The sequence below is a fragment of the Populus alba genome, chromosome 6 (genome assembly GCF_005239225.2).
Source record: "Populus alba chromosome 6, ASM523922v2, whole genome shotgun sequence".
NCBI classification, from domain to species: Eukaryota; Viridiplantae; Streptophyta; class Magnoliopsida; order Malpighiales; family Salicaceae; genus Populus; species Populus alba.
Window position 1 is genome coordinate 2614757 of NC_133289.1, and position 16495 is coordinate 2631251.

The following is a 16495-nucleotide window of genomic DNA, read 5'->3' on the forward strand; positions in this document are numbered from 1 at the left end:
GGCTATTTCTTAAAATATATATTCAAGATTACCCCACAAGGATGCCTTGGATCAATCTAAAAGCAGAATAATTTATATAAAAAAAGGATAAAAATAAATCAGAACATCAGGCTTTAACAAAGTTATTGCAGATTGAAAGAATCCGAATAGTAATAAAATGATCAAGAAAAGAAAAATGGGAAATTAATTAGTAATGTGAAGATAATTATAATAAATTACAGCTTCGATACAATTTTCTGATTCTGTGTTTATGGATAGACCCTTGCTCACCTGTCACAAGATAGTGCAAATTTCCACGAATCGAACATGCGCATCCTTTTCCTTTGATTGATTGCATAAAGGTGGCATCTAGAAACCTTTTTCATTTATAATTGATTGCTGGTCTTGTGGATAATTGGTGTTCTTGAAAAGTAAAAAGGGATTACATATGGTTCAAGATACATTACATCAAGAGAATTATCTTGATTATCCAAATCAAGACTGTTGATGTTCATACCATGCGTTGAGACTTTACATAAGTTTACTCGCACCAACTTTCTAGATTTGTGCTATAATTATTACACTCAGTTTAATTTTATAGACTAATTTAGTAATATGTCAATCTAAACTCCAATCCAAGGTAGATTTATATTTGAATTGGATTAAAAATTTAGATGACCAAGTAATTCAACTCAAGATTTAATTAATCTAAATAAACTCGGATTAGACTTGACTAGGTCAATTTCTAGAATTTTTCATTATTATTCAAGAAGTTACTAGTTGATGAGGTGAATATTATTTAAGATTCTTATTAATTTTAATTTTAATTTTTAATTTTTTTATGATTTTGTTGCCCATCAAAGATGATAATTTGACATAACTGTGGATATTGACCTCGACCAATCAAAACTTGATTTTTACTAGATAACACAGTATGGGAAGATGTTAGCTTTTGAGAATATTTAATATGTCTAGCTATATTTTTTTAGGCAAAACATGAATAAGTTTTATTATTAAGGATCAAACTAGAATTTTCTTTTTGAGAGAGGACCAAATGTGTCAGTTTTTCTAAAGGAGATGAGCAGATTATTATTATTTTTTTTTAATCTTTGAATGAGTAAGCTGATCAAGAAAGAGATTTTTTTTTTAAAGAGAAACCCAATGCCATATTTTTTTTTAAATCAAAATAAATTATAAAACTCAAATAATAATAATTATATATTTTTTAATTATTTTTTATATAATAATATGATAGATTATTTTTTATTTAATAATATAATAGAAAAAAAAAGATCATAGGATGCAACACCAACCCAATATATTAATGTTTTTTAAGATCATGATAATTTTATATAAAAAAACCAAAATAAATATTAAATTTTAATTTTTAATAAATTCAATGTTAAAAAAGAAAAAGAAAAAGAAAAAAGAAGAAGCATGTTAGTGATCCAATGTACTGTAACATGTGATTGGAGGAAAATGATTTCCCCTCACTTAATTCTTGTTGATTATAAAATAAAAGATAAGAGAGAGATGTGACAATGTGGAGCCTTCTCCTGTGCGTGCCACTCATGTTTCCAGACTTCCAGTGTCTGGCGCCATTGGGACCCTCGTTGAAGAAAATTCAACGAGTAAGAGTGAAATGAAAAGAGCATCTGGTTTACAGCATTGTGTGAATAATCGAAATAATTTTTAGATGAAGGAACATTACGCGATTGAAACACAGCACGTTTCTACTGGACATTCTGTGTTCGCCTGGACATTCCAATATCTGTTTTGAATCTTTTGATGATTTGCAACGATACTTCACAAGTATTTGCAACGATTCCTTATCAAATGATAATGTTTGAAACATTGAATGTCCTCGATGGGTTTACTTATGGCATGACTGCATGAAGGAACTGTATTTATGTTTAAATTTGTTACATGTCCTTGCATCCATGTTCAAATTCGTCGACAAGGTTTACTTGTATGCAGGCACACAAATTTCAGGACATAAAGGTTATGCAATCCATACACAAAGGAATGGTAGGAGCCCCATACACAGCAAGTGTTATAAATCTACTGGAGAGAAACATCTCAAGCATTGCCCTAGAAAAGCTTCTGAAACAGTGGGGAAGAAAAACTAGAACTTCCAACAAGAAGGTAAACTATCAACAACCACACTTCTGCACCTTCAATATCTGCTGCCTTTGATCTGCTCTTGTTCCGAGAGAAAGCTGCAACTTTGCTGCAAAGGAAAACTTGAATTTCTGCAACCCAATGGTCCTGCTGGGTAAAGCCATACTGGAGTTCAGTCAACACATTTTACGCGGCACAGAGATGCATGAGCCTCGTAGCATAAAAGGAAAGAAAAAGGTAAAGATGTATATTGCAATGTGCAATGTTCACCAACGAACTCTGAATGATGTTTACAAAGCCTTGCAAGCACAAGAAAAAGAACAGTAGTGCAGACAACAGACAAACATATGAAACTACAAAAATATTTTCCAAAATGTATTTGAAATTGAAGAAGCTGCAACAAACACGAGCTACATATGGGCTTGATCAAAACAGCAGGTTTCTTTAAATAAGCTGACAAGTGTGACCCCTGCCCTCTATCACCAATTATAGTAGAAGAATAGAAAGCCAGATTGCACGCAACAGTTCTGCTGGAACAAAATGTGGAGGTGTTTAGCAGGGACAAATCAGCCAGCAGTTGGCAGCAGAACAACAAACGAATTTGCTCTTGCTAACAGGAGTATACGAGTGAAATAACCAAAACAACTCAAATAACTACTTAAACTTGACCAAAGGCTCTAAGAGGAAAAAATCACAACAGCACAGCGAATGCTTAGACAACAAGTTCCATCTTTCACAGTTCACACATAATTGTGTCTGTGACAGATCTTAGCACTCCTCTATAAATGGATCCTAGTTCTACGTTTCATCAAGCAAGAGAAGGCAAAAACACGCGTGGCTAGCTGCACTTTGAATTTCAATAAATCGAGAATACATTCGGTAAAACAAAGCAATAAAAATAACGCAACAAACAAGCAAGTGATCAACTCATATTACATTCTACCAAAATCATTTAGAAATTCGTTACCTAATTATGGTTTCGGTATCGGAGCACTAGAGGATGAAACACTTTCACTTCGGAGTTCTTTCACAACAGCAGCCAGTGCTTCAGGGTTCAAACCCAAATCACAAAGAGCAATAAGCACCGAAAGGGTGTGTCGATCAAGTCCTGTATTAAGAAGGTTTGACATATGAAATGCCAAATCCAAAGATTCTCTTGCAGTTTTTGCAGCCTCTGGATCCATAACAGTAACAAATTTCACAATACCTGAAAAGGGAAAATTTCTCTTTGTGATCTCAACAAGCATTTTGTCCGAAATTCAGTATTTCAATCAAAATAAATCAATAAAATTTAGAAACCCATAATTTATAAACTACATATCCAGCAAAATACATTAACCAAAATCCAAAACTTCCTAAACTGAGAAAAAGATTAAAGCTTTTACAAAATAAATGAAGATAAGTACCTGAAAGTCAAGTCTTTGAGGATAATACTCTCGCTCGTTTACTTCAATTTAAGAACACCCTTTTCCGTTTTCAGTCAAATGGGTTCGATCTTGTAGCGAATTTGAAAGAGAATCAAATGCGAGTAGAGCGAAAATTTCCTACTTGTAATTTGTCCACAAAAAAAAAAAAAGGTAAAAAAATTCCTAGGTGTGTGTGAGAGAGATTTTAGGTGCAGCCCATGAAACCACTCAGAGATTTATAATAGCCCAATAGACTTTATTGACACTCATTTCCTCCCAAGTTCTTGGGCCTCAGGAGAAATCATCGCCTCCCCCCCCCCCTCTAGTATTCTCAAGAATTTTTATGGTAAATCATATTAATTATTTTAAAACAACTTAAAGAAAAAAGTAAGAGAAATAAATTTTAAATGAAGATAGTTATTTTTAACAATTCAAGAATTTTATATTCTCTCTCTTCTTTGTATTTATCTATTTTTCAAAATAAACTTAAAAAATAACTAATATAATACACCATTTATTTCTTAAGCATTATAAATTCTTTCAGAAATCACTAGAATCATATATCATATTAATAAAAAAAAAAAATCATAATAAAAATATTATGTTGAACACCTATGATACATGCATTCCATAAAATTTGTTTTTTGTAATTTTCATTATGTTTATTTACCTACCCTATGGGAAACTAAGCCTAACTAAATTTTTTTTATTTGTTTGATTATTATTTACTAAATTTTTTACATAATTCTAAATAAAAATGAAATGGATAACAATCATCATTATGCATTCCACTTTTTATACAAAATGAGATAGGAATATATTGATAGCACTTAATATTGTTTTTTTCAAATTCACAAATTTCTTGACATGTTCATGAATGTCATAAAGAAGGAAAAGAGAATCTTGATATATGTTCATCAATCTTCACAAAAAAAAAAGAATCGCTCAATAATAGACATTCAAGTGTCTTCATTGATAATTGAAAGTGATCGTTGTTTGGATCTATTCAATAAGCCATGTGCATGAGGGGATTTTTAGAATATTGCTGCAGAAGCTTTCTCTGAACATGAAACCATGAAGAAAATTATGGACAGTTTAATTGTTATAATAATGGATCGAACTGCTTAATTGTTTGTGCAATGAAACAAATTCATTTTCATCTGTGAATTTTAATGATTTTATTGGTGATAAAATTATTTTTGATCATATATTATATTTTTTCATAGAATTGGACAATATATAAGAGATACCAAGTTAGTGGTTTAGGGTGTGTTTGTTTAGTTATAACTTTTATGTTTGCGGTGTAAAAAATACAATTAGGTGTTTATTAATATGCCAAATTAAGTTTTATACTATTGGGGCCATTAAAAATTAAATTTGAAATGCAGTTTTTGTAAAGCAGTTTTTTTATTTTTTTTAATTGAGTTTCGTAAAACTCTATTTGTATTTGCGTTTTAAAAGCATTTTTTTAAAATTTAAATTATTTTTATTATTTTTATTTTATTTTTTTATATATATTTTCAGATCATTTTGATTCGCTGATATCAAAAATAATTTTTAAAAAATTAAAAAAATTATTTTAATTCATTTCCAAATAAAAAATTACTTTTAAAAAGCAATCACAACCAAATATTTTATATATATTTTTTGCTGTACACAAACCTCTACTATAATTTTTACCAAATAAATTTCTAAATCCAACTAATCATACATATCCATATTTTTTTAAAACTTATTTTTTTTAAAATTATAACTATAAAACTATCTAAAAAAACAAAAAAGTCATGATTAATTTACTTCAGAGTTTTATGCTTCGGCTAATATTAACGGGCCCAACAATCTTTATTGGGATTTGCCCAATAGACATTGTGGGTTAGGCAAGCAAGACCATCAAGTATCTTATCTGTCAGAAAAATCCAATTTGTCCTGATTCCTGAAATATCTATCTCCAACAAATACCAACCATTTACTGGTGACATGTAACAGATTTGGGAGGCTTTCTGTCTGTGCAAGTTATGAAAAGCATTGGTTAAATCACCTGGCTGTTATTTCTTGTAATGTTTTGATTGTCATATATTTGACAGAGTGTTGTTTTGACTATGTTTCAATGATTGCCATGCTAGAAGTAGAAGTGAAATCGCAAACTGCTATATAAATCACACGATTTAGGCATAATTTGAATCCTCTATCTTTCTCCGTCAACAACATGGGGGCTCAGGCATGGATAATTATGGTAGTAATATGTGCAACTTTCATGCAGATAAGCAGATCTGTAGACTCCTCCTCTGTAGATGATAAAATCTTGAGTCTGCCAGGGCAACCGCCAGTCAGTTTCCAGCAATATTCAGGATATGTAACCGTTGACGAAAACCAAGACAGAACACTTTTCTATTACTTTGTTGAAGCAGAATCAGACCAAGCATCAAAGCCTCTTGTTCTCTGGCTAAATGGGGGTACTTACTTCAGATTTTATTGTCACTGACTCACTATAGCAGGATGATTCAGGAGATTTTAAGTTTTGTTGTATGGTTTAAGTACTGTTGTGCTCTTCTGTTCCTTTTGTAGGGCCTGGCTGTTCTTCTTTTGGAATAGGAGCTTTCTCTGAAAATGGCCCCTTCAGACCCCGTGGTGGAGGGCTTCTGGTCAGAAATGATTATAGTTGGAATAAAGGTGCCTCATAATCTGATTTATCATTTGCGTGGGAACCACTAAGCATTGAACAAATTCAAGACTATGCAGTCCTACCTTACCTCGAATGGTTTCCTAAGAAAAACTTTCACAAGAAGTTCTGTTGACTGCGAAAGACCTAACCCCTGGTGGAATGCATAGTTATCTACTAATTATGTCCCTGCAAAGAGTTGCTAAACCTTGCCTTTCTTTTGTGCTGCAGAAGCAAACATGCTGTACCTGGAATCACCAGCAGGTGTTGGTTTCTCTTATTCCGCCAATCAATCTTTCTATGACCTGGTGAATGACACTATCACAGGTAAAAAAAAAATTATTCTAACTACTTGATTGCTTAAATACTTTAGCATCTTAACAGGGCTTGGGATTGAATGCAACTGTGCCTTCAACAGGGCTTGTTGTTTATTCTGATAAAATCCACAAGTTGATTTCTATCAATTTATCAGCATAACTGTTATTCTTTCTGGATCTTTTTGTAGTTATGTGCATAAGTAGTATATGGAAATTTTATTTTGAAACTTAAAATATTAAGGCTTTCTTATCTTCAGCACAGGACAGTTACATATTCCTGCAGCAATGGTTTGTCAAATTCCCTGAATACAAGGATAGAGATTTCTATATTACTGGAGAGAGCTATGCAGGTACCTTGATTTCTGTGAAGGTGGAAAGCTTCAATTTGTTATGGAAGAAACAACTATAAATTTGTGTCTGTTGGTCAAAGTGAGTGAGTGATCTTCAAGTTCTCTAAATGTAATCCTATAATGACAGGCCACTATGTCCCTCAACTAGCACACCTAATTGCTCAGTCAGGACTAAAATTCAATCTGAAGGGCATAGCTGTGAGTACAGAATAGAACACAGATTTCTGATATTACCAGTTTACTTCCATCCGTATTCTCAAATCATATTTCACGGAGTGCTAATATTTCACTTTTGATATGTTTCAGGTAGGAAATGCTTTATTGGAGTTCAATACGGATCTTAACTCTGAGGGCGATTACTATTGGGCTCATGGGTTGATATCAGATGCTACTTATGAACTCATGAATTCAGTTTGTAACAGCTCACAGCTATGGAGAGAGAGCATAACAGGCTCTAGGTTCGCTGCTTGTGTGGTTGTGAATAAGAGACTTTCAATAGAATTTCCTAACGCATTTGATGCTTACAACGTCAATGGCGATATTTGCATATCATCTGGTGAATCACAGTTGGATGTTCCCAGTTACCCCTTTAGACCAAAGTTTCAAGTTTCATCATCCACTCAATCAGTACAAGCGGCACTCTATCAGACTGTAAGCTCTCTCTGTGTGACCCTATGTGCAAGCTGTTTAACCTTTGGTTTTAACATTGCCGTTGGGTTATTTTTGTTCTCTATGGATGCAGAAAGATGCTGAGAACATAGATGTTTGTGTGCAAGAAAAATCAACCCAATACTTGAACAGGAAAGATGTGCAAGAAGCTCTTCATGCTCAGCTTGTAGGAGTCACCAGATGGACAGGTTGCAGCAGGTAATAATCCCTTCTGCTTCGAAGCAGATAGCTTTCTTTGATCTTGCAGGTGCCATCTTACTTCTTTTTTTCCCTGTTTTGAAATTAAAATAGGGCGTTTCAACAGGTTATGTCATTTTCTTTTCTTTGTAGTGTGGTGAATTATGATAGAAGAAACCTCGAGATACCTACAATCAATATTGTGGGCTCACTGGTCAGTTCAGGCATTCGGGTCCTAGTCTACAGGTAACACAAGCAGGTTTTATCTGTTATTTACAATTAGCAAATGTTACTACTATTCATAACATAAGTTGAAATGACCTCTACAGTGGAGATCAAGATTCAGTTGTCCCATTTATAGGGAGCAGAATTTTGGTTGATGGTTTGGCGAAAGAGCTGGGATTGAATGCAACTGTGCCTTATAGACCTTGGTTTGAGGATAAGCAGGTTAGGCTACTTCTTGTTGTAACTGTACATTTAATCAACAATTGAGCTTGGCCTTCATTTCTGTTCAAATTGGTTCAATTTTTCTTCCCAGGTTGGTGGATGGACACAAGTTTACGGCGATATCCTAACATTTGCAACCATCAGAGGAGCTGGACATTTAGCACCATTGACATCTCCCAAGAGATCCTTGGCCTTATTTTCAGCATTTCTGTCCGGAAAACCCCTTCCAGAGGCATTGCCTGATTAAAATGTTGCTAATTTATTTTTATAGAACTGATTTACTTTTATATATGTGTTTATATGCTTGATCAGCAATGCCACTGTCAGTGTCTTTGGTAGGAAAAGGAATTTGAATGCCTATGCAATGATATTGACCCTTTGTTCTGATAATTCAAGTGCTTGATTTCCTTGTTATTCTATGAAGAAAAACAAGATCACATTGGAGGATAATCTAAAGGGTTACCAATAAAGAGATTTGTTGAGAATCCAAATTGGAAAGTTGTCGAAGCTTGAAGTTTCCCTCGATACTTTCTTTTGCAATCTTTCACTTGAAGGTTTATGAACTGAGAGTGGAAACCGTACCCAAAATTTTGTCATTGAACATAAAGAAAGAATTGAATGAGCAGCTATGAAGAGAAGAAAATTGTGCATGCACAGACAAATATCTGCTTGTGAAACCACAGGCTAAACTTAGCAATTGCAGGTCCAAGTAAAATGTGCTCTTGGGAGAAAGTTTCTCAGATCATGAAAACTACATAATCATCTTCTGAGGTCCAAGTTTCATATTATCAGCTAACAGCAGCTTTCAATGTCTTCAACAAGCAGCTAAAACGGGAAGATTAACAAAGAAAACTAAGCTCAAGCCTTGTAAGATTGAGTCATTAATGGAACTTCGGGTCTTTAATGGAAGAATGAATGCATAAAGTTCAGGGACCATGAAGCACTGCTGTATCCCTTAGCCATTTGGTCTTGATTGACCCCATACATAAAAAACTATTCCTGCCTCTACAATAACTCAACTAAGTTGCATGATGATTAATGCAAGTTTTAAACTGTAAAAGCAAACCTATTTAGCCAAATTATCTTTAATGATTCCAAGTTTAACAAAGCCAGCAATGAGAATTTCATGAATGTGACAAAAGAAGACCAGCCCGCCCTGGCAGCTGTATAGGACAACTGGTTGAAGCTTCATTAATAGCAATCAAACAACCTCGTGTGTTATTTTATACCACAGATGTTGCTTTCGAAGTATTGTAATTTCTTGGCTTGTTTCTTTTGTAATGTGCCTTTGTCCATATTCTCTCTCTCTTTTTGACTAGTAATTGATACAATGTATAGTGAATATATACTCTAGAGTAATGGTACTTCAGGGTTAGTGAAAGAGATAACTAATATTTTTTGAAAAGTTTGTAATTCAAGATGAAAAAATAAGACATCAAACTATTTATATATTTATGTATAGAGATTAAGAACCGACCTAACCAAAAAATTCAAAACTAAATAGGAAAAGTAATTAAAATTTGAAATTAACTACTAAAATAATAATAAAAAAAACATCTTTTGGGTCTATTGCCAGCCCTTTTATAAAATAAGACCTATAAAATTACCTAACAAAATCTAAATATAATCCAACAATCAGATATGAAGTCATGGATGTTTTTGTGAGGGTACAGTTTGTTTGACACATCCGGGTTTCTTTGCGAATTTTGACCTTCTTTATCTAGTTCATAAACATATCCACAACACTACTTTACGATGCATGCTTGTATTCCAGAACAGCAGAACTGTTATGGAAAACTGCTGACCACGTATATATAGATGGGACTGGATAAAGTTTATCTAGAGATTAGAATTCAAGTCAATTCTTTTGTTGGATAGAAAATAAATGAAGAAATCTTGTATTTAAAATGCAAAAATTTGAGCTTCTGCACAGAGCTGCAGAAAATGGTCTGCTTGTCATTGAAAGGGATTGCCTTGGTTTTTTTTTTTTTTTTATTGGATGGATATTATTCAGATTGCTTTCCTCTATATGCTTGAATTCTTGGGAGAAATGGAAGGCTCGATAGTTTATTGCAAAAATACAAGGATATTGTCACTAGTGCAGACGAACTATTCTGTCAGAGTTTTCAATAAAACAAAATTTATCTTTTAATTTCAGCAGCAAACCTCTTGTAAGTGAAAGTTAAAGACTATCTGATGACAAAATCAATCAATCTTTTTACACAAATTGCTATAAATATACAGTTAATTCAGATTAAATTGATGCCATTAAAATCTTTATGCGATAAGCATTAGGTATAAGCATCCATATAGCACAAGACAATTTCATATTCCTGCAGAAATGGCTCGCCAAATTCCCTGAATACCTGGAGAGATCTGAGCAGATACCTTAAGGTTCATGAAGGCAGAAAACTCTGAGTTTTTCAGAAGAAACAAGTAGCATAAGATTTCTGTCTGTTGGTCAAAGTGAGTGACTTCCAGCTATCTAACTATAATCTAAATCGACAGCTCACCATGTCCCGCAATATTGAAATCTGAATTCTAATATTATCAGTATGCTTCCATACATATTCTCAAATCATATTAAAGGAGTGCTAATGTTCATGTTCTCTAATAAAAATATTAAAAAGAATATAAATCATATCTTCGCATCTCGCCTATCAATTTAAACTCTATTTAGTAACGCACTTGAACTTGCTTTTTAAAGTGTTTTTAACTTGAAAAAAAAATTAAATAAATAATTTTTTATATATTTTTTCAATAATTTTAATGTGTTATTATAAAAAATATAATAAAAAATATGAAAATAACATCATTTAATATATTTTTAATTGAAAAATACCATACACTATATTATCAAACACATATTTTTAAATTGATACGATTATTTAATTTAAAAATCTCTGGAGCTGAAATTGAAACATGGATATCTTAATTTTGGTAGAAGTGAAATGCATTTACGTGTTCATGGTTGATCAACAATGCTAATTTCTTTCCGAATAATAATTCGAATGCCTACGCAATTGGAGAGATTACACAGTGCCGTCTTTATATACTTGAGGAGAATTCTTACATATCAAAATCGAATCTCTCGTTTTTATTTTATTCTTGGCGTAGAATTTGTAACACCATTGATGATATTACAAAAACTAAATCGATGAAAATGGAAATTAATGATCTGCTCTGACAACTAGAAGTCTAAAGCCATTTTGATACTTGAACCTGGTTGTCATCTTCAAATTAACTACTTCCTAGCTAGTTGCCAGTTAATGCAACGTCCAGATTTTGCTGAAAAAGAAGTACGCTACTCTCATCCAAACCTAAAAATGCTTCAATTCCACCACCATCTTCAGTGTCCATGAGCGTAACAGTACCAGGACTTGTAGCGGCATCCACGCCATGCACCCAAGAGGGCTTTCCCCATCCAAAATCTGTTTCATACCATGGCAACCGACACCAAGAGTTTACCATATAGGCATCTATCTCGCTTTTTCTCCATGCTTCATCCCCCTCCCTCATCTTCTTGATCATGAGAGAAAATAACTCATCCCCGCTTGAAGCTTTCGCACAATCCTCTACAGCGCTTCTTATTGCATCGTGCACCCGATTTACACAGTCATGAAGCTCAATCTTGCTCTCATCATTCGGCACAAATTGCGCAATCACCAAGTTTATGAAGTTTCCACAAGCATACTCGGGCATAGTTAAAGTTGTCTTCCCTCGCATGTTAACTGTAAGTCCAGAGACAGAAGGCCTCAGGTGGCCGTGGATAGCTCGAGCTACCCTCATGAGAACCATCCATATAAGTCCTGTCACAACCTCCACTCGGGTCGGTTGGTATTTCAGCAGCTGGTTTGAATCAAAAGCTGTAGCAATTTCTTTCAATCTTGATATAGTTTCACCTTTAAACACGAAAGATTTCCTGACAACCTTTTTAACAGCTCTAACACTTATCAGATCGTCCACCGAAGTGATAGCGGGTATGTTCTTCGGTGGATAAAGAGAACCGAAAGGGAAGCTCGGACGACAATGTACCTTTTCGATCCCAATTCGACAAGCAATGGCCCAAGTGTTGATGAAGGTACCTACCGTGTATGCATCAGCTATCCTGTGTGCCACACATGTACCAATAGCTACTCCTCCACATTCAAACATATTGATTTGAATGGTTACAAGAGGGCTGTTTTCTGGTTGGAGTACTCGTGGCACCAAACGCGACCACATTTCAGTCTTAAACTCTTCTCTTTCGAGAAGTTGAGATAGGGAACCACTAACTCGAGCTTCCAAATATTCTGCTCCCTCGTCACTACACTCAATTGACAAATTTCCTTCGATGTATCTCCCCCCTAGCGGGTAAAAGAGGGCTAAGGTTTCAGCTAGTGATTTTTCGATTTTCTTACTCCGCTCGACATTGTTTCCACCATGGTCTTCACCATTGGCTGGGTAGTAGAAAACGCAGGGCACGTAGGTGGGAGGAGCAAGCTCGTCAAAACATGAAATATTCAAGTTCTTAAGGTTGGGTGGAGTTGGAGATAATGGAGCTATCAACTTTCTAGATAAGATTTCAACCTTCATGTTCAGAATTGAATTTGTGTATGATTTTACAAGAATTCAAAAATCTGGGAAAATATAAATAATCAATTTAAGAGGAATGCTTGAGATATCCTTTGCATAATCCAATTGGCAATGTATATCCTTTGCATATATATATATAGGCTCATTACTAGCTAGCTTCTTCTAAATTTGTGTAATTGACATGGATATAGTTTTACAAAATTAAACAAATTAAGAGCATTAATTGATGGTACGTTTTAATATTAAAATCAAGTATTAATGAAGTGGAGTTAAGTCATTTAAATTAATCAATAATTAATGCTTAAGGCTGTGCTGTTAAAACTACAAGAATTAAATTGAATTTCAATAAATGAATGTACCATGATGTTTAATCCAAGTAACTTCAAGAATTAATATATCCAGGAAGCTTGTATAAGCAATAATCATAACCACAGAACACGTTTGTAGTTGGATTATTAATCTAGCTTTACTAAGGCTCCAGTTTGATTATTATAAATAAAAATATATTATTTTTTAAAAATATAACTTAACTAATTAGATTTTGAATTTATTTTTAAGAAATTATTTATTTAAATTCTATAAATTTTAAAGCCATTAAAAATTTATATGCTTTATTAACTTTAAAACACATGAAATTAATCGAGCAAGTTAACTCAAACATCTATATTAATAATAATAATAATAAATAAATAAATAAATAAAAAATAGAGATGTTAAATATGGTTGGTAGAGACAACTTTGTCACCCTTGTAATCCTACCAGGCTCGAATCTGGATTAATCATAGCCCTACATGCCGAATCAAATCTAAATTAATCAAAGCCCTAAGTGCCGGATAATCTTACCAAACAAAAAAAAAAGTTGTCATCATGAAAATAAACCTACACAAGAACCTAGAAAAGTGGGAAGAGAAAGTGTTACATGGACCTTGGTGTGTGTCTGAACCAAGCAAATAATTTGACTAGGATCCATTTCATCTTTTGGGCCATAAATGAAGAGAAAGGAATGGACAATGGCAAAACCATTAGGAAAACACAAACCCTAGCCTCGTAAATTTTGTCTAAACTTACGAGCAATGGCAAATCATTACATAGTTGAGGTGCATGGCCGACCCACCACCATTCCACCATTTAAGGCTCATAAAAATCTATTTTATGTTATGGTCATAAGAGTATAAAAGATCAGAGAACATTATGGCATTCTTAATTATCTCTTAACATGTTAGGTTTTCTAACTACTATTGTAGCCAACCATATGTATTCCCTGCGTGGCTATCCATGTATGCTGTCATACGCGTTGGATATTCATTATAGATGTTAGTACTGTTTATGCACACACAAATCATTATGGATAATCCTGTTTATTTTTTAATAATTTATTATGGTTTTTAAAATTTTATTTTAGGCAAATTAATCTTAAGTTAATACCAATTACCTTTGATTTCTTAGTCAATAATGGGATTTGAAGAATAGAGACTGAAATGAAAAAAACATCAAATATGAGTGGTATTCTGTAAGTTTTTTTTTAAAATATACTTCAATCCTTTAACTTTCAAAATAACTCAAATTATACGATTTCGGTGCCTTAATTTTTTTTCAAAATCAATTTTGGTACTTAATTTATTTTTGTTATTGATTGAGAGAGAGAGAGAGAGAGAGAGAGAGAGGTCACTATATTCCAGCAATAAAAAGAGAGAAATATCGTTGTCACAGATTTACACCACCAAAAAGATTGATATTTATGTCGAATGGTTCCATTTGATGAAAGGAGTTCATGTTAGATTTTTTTTACCTTTAAAGTTCATGAAAAAACAAATTTGAGCTCAGTTTGATTTTTGGTTTCATATTGATTTGGGCTTTGGGATAACTTTTTGGTTTTTTTAAGGTTATGGATAGGTTTATAACAGTTTCAAATGTGTTTTAGGTCAAAAAAAGATTAAAAACTAGTTTTTTTTGGTAAAAAGGCTTAAGCCCTGAATTTTTAGCATCACAATAGCCAAAGTCTTGGTAAATTAGATAATATGTTATGTGATTTAAAAAAAAAAAAAAAATTAGGTAGACAACATGTCATTCACTTTTAATTGTAAAAAAAAAAAAAAAAAGACTCAATCATGCAGGCCTACACGGGCAAACTTGCATATGGGCCCTGGCAAAATGGGCTAGGCTCATTAGCGCTAGCCCTTACTTCTTTTTTCTAGAATATTGTTTATAATTCTTTTTTAAAATTAATGCCTTTTTATATGGTTTTTTCTATAATTTTTTTAATATTTAGATTAATGCCCCTTCTCTTTTTCATTTTGTTTAGAGAACATTTTTTAAATGACAATTATTTTTTTTGGTTATACATTTAAATTTTGAAGAGTTTTTATGATTCATCTATATTCATTATTTTTTATTTTTGGTATAGATCTTTTATTTTTATAAATAAATATTTTTAATGTATGCAGTTTTGCATAATATTGTTTTTCCCTTTAATTTTATTCAATCAATCTAATGTGTCTTTATTTTTATTATCGTTTGCTTGAATAAAAATAATATCTTAATAAATAAATTCAATAAACACAACCGGATAAATATTCCATCTTACGAGATTAAATATCTTAATCTATATGTCTTTTAATTTTTTTCTTTTTTTTTAGTTACTATTTATGGTTTTTTTCTTCATTTATTACCCATATAGTTCTTGATTTATTTAATTACATGTATGCATAAATTTTTTAATTTTTACTTAAAAATCTCTTAAATATAAAAACGTCTTAGAAAAAATTGTATATATAATTTTTTTATTTTAAAAACATCTGACCTACAGTAAATTACAGGTAAAGTATCCAGCTACACGTGGATTCGTGACGTAGATTTGTTGACGTATCATATATGGATCGGTGACATGTGCATCGGTGGTTTTCTCAAACTTGGTACCTAAAACCTTGAAAAAAAAAAAGATTCTATAATTATTTATATATCATCCAAAATAAAGGCAAAAAATCTCTGTTGCTGGAGCTTCCCAGACATGGCTGTCATGTGGGCCTCACGAGGAAAGCAAAACAAAGGGAAAAGCCTTTTTTCTTCCTATCCCGAAACGAAGATGACATTTTTGGTGTTTTTGTTCTTTTTCAGAGTTTTGGTGTCAATTTTCTCAGCAAATCTTGTGTGGTTTCATTTTCGTTAGATTTTCTGTCCTCTGCTTTTATGGGCTTCCACTTGTTAGAAAATATATGTTAAGATGTAAACATATCATATAGATTTTTAAATTAAATAACAATTAAGATTTAGAGTTCATCGAACTACAGCAGAAAGCTAATCAATACTATGAAGGATAAAAAAAAATAAAAATTAAATTATTTAAGAGGTTTTTATAGTGTGTTTGAGAATGTGGTTTTGATTACTTTTTAAAGTAATTTTCACTTAAAAATATATCAAAATAATATATTTTTTTTTATTTTAAAAAAATTATTTTTAATAGTATCCCATCAAAATGATCTAAAAACACTAGAAAAATATTAATTTAAAATAAAAAAAATAAAATTTTTTTAATTTTTTTAAAAACACTTTTATAACACAAAACATGCAATACCTTAAAAAAATATTAATAAAAAATTTCCGTGTCTTTCATTCACACACAACAACCCTAAAATTTGACATAAAGAATCTTTATTTTGACAATACAAAGATTTCTAGGCTATTTTTTCAACACTTAATCAATAATTACAGGAATTTTGTATCCTATTACTTTTATGTATCCTATTATTTTTTTCTGCTACATTAATATATATGACAAATTAAAATTATTTTACAGGA

The 16495-nt window shown here is 32.3% G+C and overlaps 3 protein-coding genes across 7 annotated transcripts; 1 reads left to right on the forward strand and 2 right to left on the reverse strand.

Annotated features, from left to right (window-relative positions):
- Positions 1 to 1965: 1965 nt before the first annotated feature.
- LOC118053019 (mitotic-spindle organizing protein 1A) lies at positions 1966 to 3702 on the reverse strand. 5 transcript variants are annotated; one of them, XM_073409824.1, is made up of 3 exons: positions 3507 to 3702; positions 3068 to 3307; positions 1966 to 2311 (listed from the first exon to the last, which is right to left on the reverse strand). In XM_073409824.1, exon 2 carries the CDS (start codon positions 3282 to 3284, stop codon positions 3072 to 3074), a length of 213 nt encoding a protein of 70 aa, XP_073265925.1. In that variant the 5' UTR covers positions 3285 to 3307; positions 3507 to 3702; the 3' UTR covers positions 1966 to 2311; positions 3068 to 3071. The 5 variants fall into 5 exon arrangements, with proteins under 5 accessions (XP_073265925.1, XP_034920030.1, XP_034920029.1 ...); XM_035064139.2 differs by having other exon boundaries at positions 1966 to 2265; positions 3507 to 3701; XM_035064138.2 differs by having other exon boundaries at positions 1966 to 2250; positions 3507 to 3700.
- A 1869-nt stretch (positions 3703 to 5571) lies between these two features.
- On the forward strand, positions 5572 to 8504 carry LOC118053018 (serine carboxypeptidase-like 45). Its single transcript, XM_035064136.2, has 10 exons — positions 5572 to 5959; positions 6072 to 6176; positions 6397 to 6492; positions 6740 to 6832; positions 6960 to 7030; positions 7139 to 7483; positions 7575 to 7699; positions 7832 to 7924; positions 8008 to 8125; positions 8217 to 8504. Exons 1-10 carry the CDS (start codon positions 5713 to 5715, stop codon positions 8370 to 8372), a joined length of 1449 nt encoding a protein of 482 aa, XP_034920027.1. The 5' UTR covers positions 5572 to 5712; the 3' UTR covers positions 8373 to 8504.
- A 2876-nt stretch (positions 8505 to 11380) lies between these two features.
- Positions 11381 to 12700, reverse strand: LOC118053134 (acetyl-CoA-benzylalcohol acetyltransferase). The gene has a single exon (XM_035064293.1). The coding sequence runs from the start codon at positions 12698 to 12700 to the stop codon at positions 11381 to 11383; it is 1320 nt and encodes a 439-aa protein (XP_034920184.1).
- Positions 12701 to 16495: the final 3795 nt, after the last annotated feature.

Bases quoted from the DNA above. Each gene is read 5' to 3' on its own strand.
- LOC118053019 (XM_073409824.1), bottom strand. From the start codon at position 3,284: ATGGATCCAGAGGCTGCAAAAACTGCAAGAGAATCTTTGGATTTGGCA.
- LOC118053018 (XM_035064136.2), top strand. From the start codon at position 5,713: ATGGGGGCTCAGGCATGGATAATTATGGTAGTAATATGTGCAACTTTC. The intron at 6,493-6,739 runs GTAAAAAAAAAA...TCTTATCTTCAG, and splicing joins GGTGAATGACACTATCACAG to CACAGGACAGTTACATATTC. The intron at 7,925-8,007 runs GTAACACAAGCA...TGACCTCTACAG, and splicing joins ATTCGGGTCCTAGTCTACAG to TGGAGATCAAGATTCAGTTG.
- LOC118053134 (XM_035064293.1), bottom strand. From the start codon at position 12,700: ATGAAGGTTGAAATCTTATCTAGAAAGTTGATAGCTCCATTATCTCCA.